General features: G+C 33.0%; 1 protein-coding gene across 4 annotated transcripts in view; it reads right to left on the bottom strand.

Annotated features, from left to right (window-relative positions):
• Nucleotides 1–15,317, bottom strand: part of ARL13B (ADP ribosylation factor like GTPase 13B) — a 68,983-nt gene that overhangs the window by 13,204 nt on the left and 40,462 nt on the right. For 3 of the 4 annotated variants that reach the window (XM_013046121.2, XM_004773023.3, XM_045088241.1), the window contains 6 exons: nt 12,427–12,532; nt 11,144–11,346; nt 7,320–7,434; nt 3,939–4,164; nt 1,476–1,592; nt 460–528 (listed from right to left, as the gene is read on the bottom strand). In XM_013046121.2, the coding sequence (XP_012901575.1) occupies nt 460–528; nt 1,476–1,592; nt 3,939–4,164; nt 7,320–7,434; nt 11,144–11,346; nt 12,427–12,532 (836 nt within the window). The remainder of the gene's footprint in view (nt 1–459; nt 529–1,475; nt 1,593–3,938; nt 4,165–7,319; nt 7,435–11,143; nt 11,347–12,426; nt 12,533–15,317) is intronic. The other variant, XM_004773022.3, reaches the window with a different exon arrangement.

Raw genomic sequence — 15,317 nt, 5'->3', positions numbered from 1 at the left:
GAACCTTATTTGGTTTGTTAGTTTAGTCTCTGATTTTACAAATTGTGTTAATCTTTACTTGACTTTAATATTCAGTAGCTGGGTCTCATTAAAAACAGAGAAAAAACCATTAATGTGACATTATCAGAGTATACTGAGCACATATAGGACAATGCTGTTTTTAACACTATATATAATTGTATGTCTCTTTGTAACTGTTCACTTATCATACCACTTTACATATAGTGGATAAACATGAACTATGATTATTTTTACATCTGTATTCCAAGGTAAACAAATTATATGGAGGCAAAAGGCACTAAAGAATAAAAAAATTAAATAAAATGAAAAAAGTGAAGTATAATGAAAAAGGATGGTTGTGAACTTGAAAGCCTTCCAAAAATAAAAATTTGTTGAAGTAGTGAGGTAAAGAAAAGTGGATATAATACGTATACTTGAAAACTGATCCTTTTGCATTACCATTATGACGTGTTTCACCAAGAAGCTCAAGTTTTGGAAGTCTAGTGACTTTGGGGGTTCCCCAGCCAACTAAGGAAAGAGAAAAAGATTTTAAAACACTGTTAAACAATGTCTCTTTAGGTCTGTTGAGAGGATCCATCCCTTGACAGGAATATAATAATATTCGATGTCAAGTCATATATGTATATTGAATGACACAGTATTATTTGAAATAGTTTTTAATTAGAAGTGTAATTATAGGCCGGTAACATCTACTTTAAGTTTTTACTTATCTTTAGTCAAAAATATAAGCATCTTCACCACCATCAAAAATTACCGTAGGCTACTATTCCAAGCCCTAGCAAAGGGATTATGATCATTATTTACTAATAAATGAAACATTAGAAACAAGTCTTAAAATGTTACCACCTAAAGCCTTCTAATAGGGTTAAAAGGACACTATAAACATATACATTTAGATATTTATTGAGCACCTATCGTGTGTTAGGTATTGTGCCTAGTACTGAGAAATTTCTCACAATCACCATGCAGTTAGCACATACCAGTGTCTTACATGCAATATTCCTTTTAATCCTCAGGACAATTTAGAAAGTCAGTATGTATGTTGGAAATATATTGGAAAAATTCACACATCTTGCTTTCAAATGATAACTTTCAGCATGAAAGATCTAACTTTTTAAAAACTTCCATTAGCCATCCATTCATTAAATTTAAATTCCTTTTAGCAATTTGGGGACTGATATTTCAAGTAGGACTTGAATCCATTCTAGGAAGTGGTTGGGTAAAGTGTTCTTATTAATTTTACACACTATTTTCTACTTTAGAAAACACTTTTTTTCTGATTAAAAAAAGGAAATATATACTTACAATAAATTTTGAACAAAGTAACATAGAAAACTTCCTTTATCATAAATTCACAAGAGTAAGCATATTGAATAAAACCACAAAATTTCTTTATTTTTCCTTACTGTTTAAAGCAGTATTCCTAAATTTAGTATCAATATCAATTTACTCACCAGGAGGAGGAGGTGGGGGTGGTATTGGACTCTTAGGAGCAGAGTCATCTGTATTAACAGGCTCTACACGGTGACTCCTTTTTATTCTTAGTTTCTTAGTTTTCTTTTTACTGTTATCTAAAAGAATATAAACATGAAACTATATGCCTCTGAGAAAACATAAACTTCTATACGAAAAAGAATGGACCTAGAATTTCTATTCATATTATCCTTACTAGAAAACTACATCTTCAACTTTGGAACTTATTAGCAGTAATGAAATGTACATCTGCCTTTACTAAGAGTAAATTTTTTAAAATGATTACTTATTGAATAATTAATATGATACAAACAGCAAAAAGCCTGTATTTTAAGTTTTATGAGTTATTAAAATACAAAAAAAGTTCACCGTTCCAAAAGTAACTTACATTTTTTCCAAATGTCATATCAAGTAAATATAATTGTTTAATTGCAGGGATGTTCATGAAATTAAGACTAGCCCAGAGAAAGGACAGAGATGTTGATTTCTCTCAGTAGAATATATGGAATGGATTCCAGGTATAAACAGTTCAAAAATAATTCTTTGAAATGTGAAAAAAGACCCCAATCAAATTTAAATATGTTACCCATTGAAATAAACCCAGATAAGTTATGCAAAATCACAGTATTAGAAACTGCAGAATTGAATCTGTGTTCTTTCTAAAAAATAAACTACAGATTCTCACTTAAGTACTTACAAACAATTTAAGGACATTTATGTCATTAACATGCAAATTTTAACAATGAAAACTGGTAAGGCATAATAGTTAAATAACCAAACACTAAAATTATTGAAATATTTTAATGGACAATCCCAGCTGCTTAATTTACATATTATGTAATACAGTTAGTAAAATGTGAATTATCTGTTATATGAGAAATAGCCAACATCTATGAAATCTACAAAGCAGTGAGAAATATAAACATGTTTAGAAAGACATCATTTTTCTAAATAAATTACTTGTGTCATTTGAGACATTTTACTCCAGAGAAAAACAAAGACATCACTTTACAATTAAACCCTAAGTTTAACAGCTAAGAAAAAGGAAAGAGTCCAGAACCATGCAGTATTTCAAGATGGGAATAGTTCAGGGTCACGAAGAGCACAGGATAACGGGCAGAAGGTATGAAGCAGGCTCTCAGCCCAGCCACAGATGAGATGTATGATCTTAACCAAGTAACTCAACCTCTCCAAGTCCCTGATTTCCTATTCAAAATAATGGGAATAATATACCGTAGGATTGTTATGTTAAATAACATAATCCTACATTAAATAATAAATCTGAAGCTATATTCTATAGCATAAAATATATTATTACTATAGTTATATGATTGACTATCTTAAATCTTCCCATACTATACTTTCAAATAATCTGCCAAATCTTCTGCTCTTTAACAAAGAGTATTAGTGTTCAAAAGTTCTTTCAATATATTGAGAGGCCAGTTGAAATCTACTTTCTGTTTAACTCTGTTAACAGAACTACATGGGTAAGAATATGGCTGTCCTACCTTCCTAATTTATAAAAGGTATAACTTTCAAATCTAATTTTTTATACAGCAAAATATCCGTTAACTAAACTGAACCTCAGGGATTATGATCTTATTTTCATAACCTTCCTGACATTGTACAAAAATTCTTATATATAATGAAACTATACTGCTAACTAAAAGTCATAAGGAAGTAATGATCATTGGGTCATGTGTCAGGCTCTGTAATAGGAATACTATAGGGTTATTTTTATTTTAAGTAACCTTAAAACCTTGTGGGGAAAAAAAAAAAATGATGCTAAATCTCCCTTTTAGAGATGAGGAAACTAAGATTAAAAACAATACAGTGTAATATAACAAATACCCTGATTCTATCTCAAGTGGTCTGATTCTCTCTATGATACCAAAGACAGGAATCTGTTAAATCACATAGCCACTTAGAAAAAGAAAAGCAATTATGAATTGAAGATTTTTATATTAAAATAAGAGGAAAATGGCTACTGACTTTAAAAATGTTCAACTGAGTATGTCTGTATTCTGCAGAAATAACAAGTCAATAAAAGAAATGATGCTGACTGTAGCATTACAAAGTTTAAAATAACACTCAAAAAAACCCCATCAAAGTATCTTCAAGGTTAAATACATTCCAAGGATTCCTGAGACTATGCTATATTCCAAGTTCATGAAATAAAAGTGGAAACAGAATTTTCTGTTGAAATTCTTTTAAATTACAAAGGACTACATTTTAAGGCATAATGAATAAAAACAAAAGTTAGCAAATTCACTAACAAGAAACTCAAAACCGTGAGAAAACCATGACAAATACTACAACTAGAGACAAAAAATATATAGTACATTTTCTGTGAAAATAATCATGAAAAATGAGACATGTACTGGTAAGTATTATGTGTGTGTGTATGTATAAATACATATATTTTTAATAACTAGATTTATCACCTGATTCTGATGATCGCTGGTCTGTCTCATCTTCATTCTCCAACTGCTGTGTTAATGCCTCCTTATAATTTTCTACTATTCCAAGCTCATTGTTTTTTTGGCTACTGTCACTGATCTGGCTCTGTGTCTCTATTTGCTCATGCTCCACTTTATGATTCAGGGGGCCGCCATCACTGTCTTTCTCCATATTTTGTCTCTTTTTTTCTTTTTCAAGTTTTCTTTCATTCTAACAAAAATGAAATATATCATTTTTAATCTTCTGGTTATCCAAGATAGTTTTAAGGAAGAAATCTTATAATCCAAAAGCATTCTGTAACTTCGGGGTACTGTGATACTTCTATTAAAAAATTATTTGTTGAATATATCACTAAAGCATACTAATTGGTAATCAGTAAAATTTCAGAAAACACAGATAGTATAAAGAAAACAAAGAAACAAATATTACCAGTAATTCCACAATTAAGAAATGATCTCTGTTTGGCGCACAATTACTAAGAGGTGTTTTTCTTTTCCTACCCACACACGTACAGACATACACCACCCACAAACATATATAAATGTGACTGAATGTCCCTCTTTATATACATATTTATGCATTTGTTTTTTCAACAAAAAAGACTTGATATTTTTACTTAAGAATATATATTCCTTTCCTTGTCAATGAATACATGAAGTGCTTAGAATAGTACCTGACCCACAATAAAGTGTTAGCTGTATGTGTTATATAATGCTATATGCATTAGCCATTACTACTTTCATCAATTATATTATCATTTTGAATGGTTATAGCATAACTTAATTTACCAACTCCTAATGAAGAGACAAATTATTTTCAATTTTTCATTCTAAGAAATACAATTATTGAATTGTTCTTTTAGAATAAATTCCTAACACTGGAACTAGTGGATCAATAAGTATTGGGTAACACACTGCCCTTTAGAAAAGTTAAAGTCAATTTACACTCCAGGCAGTGTTAGGAGAGACATTTTCCCATATCTTCTTCAATACCTATATATTATCATCAGTCTTTTACATGTCCACCAAACTAATATATATATATATTTTTACCTCAGTGTTAGTTTAATTCAATTTAATTATTTTAATTATTCTTTACTGCTAGTGAAGATGAGCTATTAAGTAACTTTATTGTCATTTTTATTTTTTTCTGTCAGGAACTATCCAAGGTAACTCAAAACCTTTTTTTCTATTAGATTCTCATTATTTTCATAGGAATTTTTAAAGGTTCTTTTTTTGTCTTACGTGTCTCAAAAATTTCTCATTAAGGTTTGTTCTTTGCCTTTAACTTCGTAGAAGAGATGTTTAAAAATTGATATAAGAAGACTGATCTGTTTTTCATTTCATGATTTGTGGCTTGACTGTTAACAATGAGAGACTGTAGACTCAGAAACAAACTGAGGGTTTTAGAGGGGAGGGGAATGGGTGGGATGCGAGAGCCTGGTGGTAGGTATTAAGGAGGGCATGTATTGCATGGAGCACTGGGTGAGACATGTAAACAATGAATCTTGGAACACTACATCAAAAATTAATGATGTACTGTATGGTGACTAACATAACACACACACACACACAAAAAGTTCTCCTCCAACTATATACAAATGTTCAACTATACTATATGCTAGTACTTTAATTCTTTTTTTTTTTACACACTTAAGTCTTCTAGAGTTGAATTTGGTACACACTGTTCATTAATTTTACTTTTTTCCAAATAATTGTTCATTATTCTAACTCCCTTTTTTCTCAGATTTGAAATGTCACCTTTATCTTATACTAAGTGCTCATGCATAACTGGGTTTGATTGGTCTGTCTATTTTAGAAACAATACCTCACAATTTTTATTATCTGTGGTAAAAATCAAAGGAATGTAAAGTTTCTCTAAAATGCAAACATTTTAAAGGAGAAATTTTATGGAAAGAAAAGAAAATTTGCTAAGTAAAAAGAAGACTTTAGGTAATTTGTTTTCATTTATTTCATTTCTTTATGGCTCATATTCTTAAAATTAACAGTTTAAAAGCTTAGTAACTGTCTGTACTTTCTGCATGCCACAAATTAGGTTCAGGGACTTTGATTTAAGGTATACTATGCTATACACCATTACTGTTCACATCTTCATATCATCAAATATACAATGTTGGTAGAGGCACTAAGGCCATCTAAGTAATTTATAACCATGATACTATAAAATAATCAGTCATCATGTACAAGGTGAGCTTTATTACAAATATAGAGAAAATGCATGTTTCAAAGTGAAAAGTCAATCTTGATTTCCTTACTCTATCAGTATTTTTTAAAGAACATACAACAAAACTTGGAAACCACAGTATTTAATAGGATAGAGATAAATCAATAGCTCAAGTTATTAAGACACCTTTAATGTACTTAGAAGAGTGTATACTTAAGGTAAATGTAGTGGGGTTAATAAAAAGATTAAATACAATTAACCTTCTGTTACCTAAGCAACTTAAGACAAACTATCTCATATTGCCAATTATTCTGCAAAATAAAGCAATACCAAAACCATCCAATCATCTTCTTACCTGTGGAGCTGCCTCCCTCCTCAGCAGCAGCCCCAAGGAAGAAACAATCATCCACCTTTCCAGATGAGCACCTGTGTGGAAGGAGGCAGTGACAGGGGAAGAGGAATGGAGAATATACAGGTGGGACCACCAAGCCAGCTGTCACATTAAGCTCTAAGTGAATGGAGATTTAGGAAGCTCTGCCTCTAAGGAGGCACGGCTGCTGAGGGTAATTAAAGCAAGGGCCAATGTGAACTCTGGACACCAGCAGAAAATGAAAACAAAGATAGAGATATACAGACACACAAACACACACACACATAGTCCCTTAACTTCCTCCTGATTAAAGTCTAAAAATTAATTTTGGTAAAACTTCTGACAATTAAAATTAAAATAAATGATATTTGTATATAGAAGAACTTAACTATAGTTTCAAACAATCTGAAGTATCCTGGGAAAATAATTAGGAAATCATTTACATACTCTAAAATGCATCATAAGCATTTAAACAGTACTTTTAAGGGATAGTAACAGCAACACAGGGAGAAAGGCAATGTAAATAAGAGTAAATACATTACTATCATATGAAATAAGTGACCAAAAAATGATTTATCTGGACAGTAACAATGACAGTTTCTACATTCAATCTTCATTTTCATTCTCAGTTAATTCAGAAGTCAGCTTTCCTTTTCATATTAGATCAAAAAGCGAACTTTAAGAAGAAGAAAAATTAATCCATTTAATTTCTTTTAGAAATTATCTCTGGTAAAACACTTCTCCCGCCTCCTTTCTCAACTTCCAACTTCATAACTTAAGTTATAAAAATTACATTTGCCACCGTCCATACCTCAAGGATGACAGATGCTATTGGCTGGAAAGGATTAACGATAATTGGTTCAGGGTCCAACTCAGCTAGGCTGCTGGTTCCATTCAGTTCCGCCTGCTCTCGCTCTCTTTGTTCTCTATTGTTTGAGAGAAAAATTTGGAATACCTTATGAGAAAATGCTGAACCATGCTTAAGAACACTTGCAATAGGTTTAAGGCTGTTAAATTGAGTAAGTTAAACATCTGGAGATGGTTTTGAGTTACTTAGAGACTTTCTGAAATCCTAATGCAGATAATAGACCTCTTAGCCCCATGTAAAGATTATCATTTGAACTTTTTTTTTTTTTTGGTGCAAAATGGTGGTTGTTTTTTTTTTTTTAATTTTTTATTTTTTATAAACATATATTTTTATCCCCAGGGGTACAGGTCTGTGAATCGCCAGGTTACACACTTCACAGCACTCACCAAAGCACATACCCTCCCCAATGTCCATAACCCCACCCCCCTCTCCCAACTCATTTGAACTTTTTATTTGAAGTATAGTTGACATACAATATTACATTAGTTTCAGAAGTACAACATAGTGATTTGACAAGTCTATACATTATGCTATGCTCACAAGTGTAGCTACTGTCACCATACACTATTACAATATTCTCTGCTATACTTTTCATCCTGACTTACTCATTCCATAAATGGAAGCCTATACCTCCCACTCCCCTTCACCCATTCTGCCTGTCCACCTCTCCTTCTCCCAACAACCATCAGTTTGTTCTCTGTGCTTATGGGTGTGTTTCTGCTTTGTTTTTTGTTTGTTTTTAAACTACACATGTAAGTGAAATCATGGTATTTGTCTTTTTCTGTCTGACTTATTTCACTTCGCATAATACCCTCTAGGTCCATTCATGCTGTTGCAAATGCAAGATCTCATTATGTTTTATGGCTGAGTAATAATCCATAGTTGATCCTTTGAATTAACACAAAAAAGAAATACTGACAAAAATAACATTCCTTTTGACTGACTTCTTAATTTCAGTCTATATATTCTATATAATCGATTCCTCAACTACCCTCCCTCCCAAACACCAGCCTCTTCATTGATGTTAACGAATAAATAAGTTCTCTAGTTAACACCCTTCTTCAGGGCTGTGTCAAGCTACATGTCACAAATGAGCTGGATAACAATCATTGCTGTGTAAAAGTAGAGAAACTATAAAACTAAATTACCCAATATCACTTAGATTAAAGAAGTATTTCCAGATTAGTTCCTACTGAAACACTTACTATCACTGTTATTTATAGTTAACATTGCCCCAGGCATGAAGAATAAATTACTTTTTAAAACAAGTAGCTGAAGACAGAAAAATAAGTACTGTAGATCTGCAACTACACTGTAAGTATGATAATGTGAATGCTCAATACTATGACATTTATTAATTATGTTCTATTATGGAAAGATATATCCATTCATTCTGAACAAAGGAAGCCAAGAGTTAAGAGTTATTACCTCTGTGACCCTGGACTTCTATCTGGATCTTTAAGTCTCAGCTTCCCTATAAATGTGGATAAAAACATCTACTTCATAGTGTTGTGTAGACAAAGCACTCTGTATGTAAATGCACTCTGTAAATGAACATACCTACAAGACAGTAATTGCTCTTAATGTTGTTCATTTATTCCTACATAATTTCAGGTAATCTAGTACTGACATACTATTTTCAGGTACCAACAACAGCATGTTTTACTGTTTTTCAAAAATATCTGAACTTACTCCATTGGATTTAATTAAATAAAATGGGTTTTTTTGTGTGTGTGTGTGGTTTTGTGTGTGTGTGTGTGTGTGTGTGTGTGTTTTAATAACTCTTTTCTAAATGCCAATTTACTTTTAATTACAGAGTCTCTTTGCTCAATAGGACAGGGCTCAGACCACAAGTTACATGGCTAGGAGAAAGGAGGAATGGGTAACAGAAAAGCCTGCCATAACAAGATCTAGAATATCTTTATGCAAAAGGTTAAAAAAAAAAAACAAAAAAAAAAGACAAACATTAGACTTCATTTATCTAACTCTTTTTTCTTTTTTGGTTCTTTTTGTTTGCGTTCTTAATGGAGGAAAAGCAAAAAAAGTCTTCAGAAAATAAAAGGTATATCTCCTTGAATGACTTATACTGAGCTTTGTATCATGAAAATATGATACACTAGGATAGAGAAAACCAAAGATTCTCACATTTACTAAAACCTCCCACTAATATCAAGAAAAACCTAGATGAATGATCTGCTCATATTACTGAGCACGTGGGATGGACAGTCATCTCTAAAAAAGATGTAAGTCCTTTCTCTGAATTAAATGAAAGATACCAGTAATCAGAGGACTTCCTCAGCAGTGTAAGGAAGCATCTCACAAAGCCATCACCAAGAGTAATTAGTGGGTTCTTGCCTACCAAACTACAACTATGTTAAAAGCACATGGGAGGCCAAAATTATATAGATGGAAGACAACTTTGCATCTTACAGGAACTCACTCAAAATTCTTTTCATTTTAGGGGCTCCAGTTAAGTCGGTTAAGTGTCTAATGCTTGACTTCAGCTCAGGTCATGATCTTACGGTTGAGAAACAGCTCCACATCGCACTGGACTCCATGCTGAGCACAGAACCTGCTTAAGATTCTCTCCCTTCCTCATTCTCTGACCCTCCCCCACCCTCATGCATATGTATGCATGTGTGCACACGCTTTTGCTGTGCTCTCCCTCCCTCTTAAAAAAAAAAAAAGACATATTTTCGTTTTGGGGCATCTGCACAGCTCAACTGGTTAAGTTTCCAACTCTTGATTTCATTTCAGGTCATGATCTCAAGGTTGTGAGATCCAGCCCCACATCCGGCTCAGTGCTGAGTGTGGAGCCTGCTTGGAATTCTCTCTACCCCTAACCCTCTGCTTCTCCCTATACCCTCCCTCTTTAAAAAAAAAAAATACATATATATATAGCAGGGGGGGATACATACAGATATCTTTTCATTTCTCCCCTCCCCTAACTCATAACAATCCAGTGGAGAAAGAAAGATGAATCATGGCATTATTTACTAAACTCAACTTCTAATCAAATCTGTGTACTCTCTTACACATTCAGATTATTATAATTTTATGGTAGAGTTTATATAATCCTTTTTTTTTTAATTCAGAGTTTGCTAAATTCCATTTAAAAGTTTGCTTTCAAGCACTATATTTTTAAAATAATTTTAAGCAACATATTTTAAAATACTGAGATATTGCAATTTAATCTGCTTTCTGACAAAACTAATATAGAAGATCAGATTTTGCTTCAGTTGACAGATCCACTAACAGCTTACCTTCTATCTTTGCTTAGACTGAAGAAGGAGTTCTCAGTCTATTGAAGTACTGAGCCCAATAATTCTTTGTGTGGGATATGGTCCTGTGCATTACAAGATATTTAGCAGCATCCCTCGCCTCTGCCCACAAGATGCCAGTAGCACTCCAGCTACCCCATGTGACAAGTAAAAAATATCTCGAAACATTGCCAAATGTCCTCTGAGAAGCAAAATCACCCCATGCATTGAGAACCACTACACCAACAGTACTCAAAAGAAGAGATAAAAATCTTCAAGTTCTGGTATATAGTACCTAAGGAATAAATTTAACTATTATAACACCACTAGGAAAATTAGAATCCTACCACCCAAACTTGTATAGAGAAAAATCCACAGAAATAAAATCTTTACCTAGTATCTTCACATAGCAAGAGGAAACTGAATAGATAAAACTATAAAGTTATTCTTAAAGCTGTGATGTTCTTTACTTTGCACATCTGCTGTGGCACAAATAAATCTACTTGCCTCTCTTCCCGTAATTTTCGCACTCGTTCAGCCCTTTCTCGTTTCTCTTGCTCTTCAAGAGCACGCTGTTCCATTGTGTCCCTTTGGATGCGTTCATTTAAGGCATCAAAGTCTCTTGCAATGATATGTAGCAGCCAATAAAGGCCTTTTTTAATGGACTTGTCAATTTTCTTTCCATATCCTAAGACAGCAGAACAAGGTTCCTGAAAAAGACCAATTCGTTTGGCTCAAAGATTAAAACTAAAAGCTCTCCACAAATATCTGTTCATAAACCATTAAGTATAATTACCAGCAAATCAAAACTAATCATTAAGTTAATTATATGAAGCATCTGCTTATTTAATTTACAAAAGACATCTTTGCAATGATCACTAATAAAACATTAGTACCTATAAGGTGAAATATTTATGGATTATATCTGTAAACTGTAAGACACATTATGACACAAGAAGTCAACAGCGCTAGTTATAATTTTAAACAAACTCCATGGAAAGGCACTTGAGTGGCTTAGTCCACAGACTGACTAGGGTTAGGATCCTAGGGTCCTAGGATCAAGTCCTTCACGCAGCTCCCTGCTCTGTAGGGAGCCTGCTTCTCCCTCTGACGCTGCCTGTCTCTCTCTCTCTCTCTGTCTCTCATGACTAAATAAATAAATAATCTTTAAAAAAAAAAACGGAAGACAAAAGTGTTCTGCCAAAGGAAAAATACCCCTACTTAAAAAAACAAAACAAAACAACAATAGCAACAACAAAAAAGCAGAAAGTTTTAACTCCTTATATGCCAGGGAATTTACAGCAATAAATATCTTTTAAGATTGACGGCCTATTGGTCATCTTCTGAAACCAGAATGAACAACTAAATCCTCTGTCTACCTTTTGTAAGATTGTAGGATAACTCTCCTGATACAATTTTTCAAAACTCATTATAACCTCTCCCATCATTAAATTTTGTATTTATACTTTACCAATCTATAAAATTTATAGCATGACATGTTTGTATAACTTAATAAGTCCTATCAGCAATATCTTAAACAAAAAAGCAAATCTAGTCTTTGAAATCATGAAAGTTTATGAAAGTAACAACTAAACAGAAACCATATGTTACATTCAAGCAAATAATATCAATAGAAGAGTGAGAATGTGATTTCCTGGGTAAAAAAAAAAATATTTTAAGACACTGATAAATTATTTTGTTAGCTGTCTACCACTTAATTGCCTATCACCTCCATAAAAACCAGACTACGCTGAACATATCTCATAGGGCAAAAAACCCCCAAAACTTACTATTTGACATAGGCACTTGTGTTCATTGACCAATTTTTCCAGAGATAGGCATTCAATCACATCAGCTTCTCCTAAAGCCCCTTCCTTGTCTTGTTTATTTGCCAACCTAGAGAGACATAAATGAAGTAGTTTTATAGCAAATACATAATCATGAAGCCACTTAAAACTATTTTGATTATGTTCTTCTTATTCCAAATTTTTAAGCCTATTGATCACAGAACACACTGGTTCAAAAATGTATTATAGTATCTGGGAACCTGCGTGGCTCAGTCAGTTAAGCATCTGCCTTCAGCAGAGGTCATGTTGCCAGGTTCCTGGGATTGAGCCCCAGCTCATGCTCCCTGCTCACGGGAGAGTCTGCTTCTCCTTCTTCTTCTGCCCCTCCCTCTGCTCATGCTAGGGGGAATCTCTCTCTCTCAAATAAATAAAATCTTTTTTAAAAAAAAGTATTGTAGGGGCACCTGGGTGGCTCAGTGCATTTTCCTCTGCCTTTGGCTCAGGTCATGATCTCAGGGTCCTTGGATTGAGCCCCCGCATTGGGCTCTCTGCTCGGTGGGGAGCCTGCTTCCCCCTCTATCACCCTGCCTCTCTGCCTACTTGTGCGCTCTCTCTCTCTAATAAATAAAATCTTTAAAAAAAGTTATAAAAAAAGTATTGTAGTATCTGTTTCATTATTTGTTCTTGATTTATTACTGCTAAAGTAAGTTTGTAAGAACTGGCCTAAAAAAGGCAAAAATCAACTAACAAGAAGTGTTAAGAAAACAAACAATAGTTCAATAGGCCAACAACAACAACAACAAACTACAAAAAGAACCATCAATTCTAACTCTCACACTAATTATGTCCTTATCTTTTTAAAATACAAACTGTATCATGTTTTAAACAACCAGATAGTTATACTGAACTTGTAATATATGAGCTCATCTGTATTTTCAGTGTGTGAATGGGTCCACATAAATGTGCAACTTACTGTAGAGGTAGGGTCACTTTGAATTTACTGGGCGTAGCACTGGGCATAAAAACCATGATGTTCAGTTAGGAACAAATTGGGGGAAAACAAAATGAAAAACCAAAATAAGTTATTTTAAAAAAATAGGAATTACTACAAAATAACACTGTTTGCCTATCAGATGGCAGAGATGTAAATAAAACACTGTCTTGTCAGGGTTTGATAGATATTTTGGAGGCAAAAATATATTATTCAATAAATCTAATGAAAACTTATCACCTACCTTTAAACATTATCAACATTAGGCCATTGTTGTTCATCTACAGATCCTCTACTTTTCCTGCCCAGTTATGTTACTTCACCCCAAAATTTAAAAATTTTTAGAAATTACCATAATACCACTATCACACCTAAAAAAAACTAACATTACTCAATCTTTTTTCTAATGTTATGTCCAAATTCAGATCCAAACAAGATATACATTACAATGTATTCTTTTAATACTGTCCCCAGTCCCAACACTTACACCCCTGCAACACCACCACCACCACATTTCCTTCCATGACATTTATTTGAAAACAAGTACCATTTCTACAGAATTTCCTGTGTTTAAGATCTAACTATCTTACTTATAAGGTCATTTTAACATGCATACCCAATATTTCCTATATCTGTAGTCAGATGCACATCTGTAGCTGTGACATCTGCCGTTAGATATATAGGCTGGATGAGTTTCAAGCTGAAATCTTGACAAACATATTTCACAGATGGTGCTGATACTGAGAAGGCATAGAATATCTAGTTATAGAACATTTAGTGATTTTAAATTGGATCAGAGGTTTTGGCTGGAGTCAGATTGATTCATCCAAAATAAAGTTCCCCACTAAACTTTCTTTCATCGAATGATTTTAACATCCATTAATGACCTTTGCTTAATGTCATTATTTTATAAGAGCTTATAAAATCATGATTTTTCTAGCTCTATATTCCCTCTGAATTTACTAGCTGGATTTTGTTAAAAAAAAAAAAAAAGTAAGCTTTCATCAACTACTTGGTAGGTCTTACTTAAATAGGATTCAAACGAAAGTCAACATAAATGTTTTGATCCTTTGCCTTCATTTCTTAGTTTTCATAAGAATAAACTGATGCCCTATTAACCTCCAAATTGCTTCCTTTGGTTTGTGAGGGGATATCATTATGAACTCACAGGTTTAAAAAAGTATTTAATGTGTTTCAATTTATTACAGTCATTGTATGTTTGAGGCTCAAAGTTACCCATTTTTGGTCAGTGGGAATCCCCTTTGAACTAGCTCCTGTGTTCTTTTGGTGCAACTCCAATAGGCTTTGATAGCTTCTTAGATTTTGTTAAAAAAAAAAAAAAAAAAAAAAGTCCCAGACCTGGAATCATCAATTTCTCTAAAGAGTCCTGATTCTTTTCAGTAAGGAAGGAAATGGTACTTTAAAGATCACAATCTGGGGACTCTGGGCATTTATTGCTATTAATGCCATTGCTTCTAGACCATGAGTGAACAAAACTAGGAAAAATGTTGTTTTGTAAGAAAGAAAAAAAATTAAATCATGAGCCCATATTGATTTTTCCATTTTAAATCAAATATTACTTACGTTTTACTTAGCTTAATTGTGTCTCTTCTTTTCTAATGCTTGAAAACTACAGTTCCTAATAACATGAACATTAACTATTTCCTTATCTTACAACATATATGAGTTTTAACATAACAACATCAGTCTTATTACTAAAAATCCTACTAAATTCAGGCCAAGATCTCTTTGTGATTATTTTTGTCTCTAAGATAGATCCCACAAAAGATGCATGGGTCAAAATACTCTAGTTTTAAAATTACTTGGAATAATCCTTCTCTGTCTGGCTATTCCACCACCTAGATATGTACCCGGGTTCATTTGTTTCAGGCTTCTTTTGCCT

This window comes from Mustela putorius, unplaced genomic scaffold (genome assembly GCF_011764305.1).
Source record: "Mustela putorius furo isolate JIRA1106 unplaced genomic scaffold, ASM1176430v1.1 tig00003834_pilon_pilon_pilon, whole genome shotgun sequence".
Classification (NCBI taxonomy): Eukaryota; Metazoa; Chordata; class Mammalia; order Carnivora; family Mustelidae; genus Mustela; species Mustela putorius.
The sequence above is the reverse complement of the archived record's forward strand: the minus strand, read 5'-3'. Positions and strand labels throughout refer to the sequence as shown.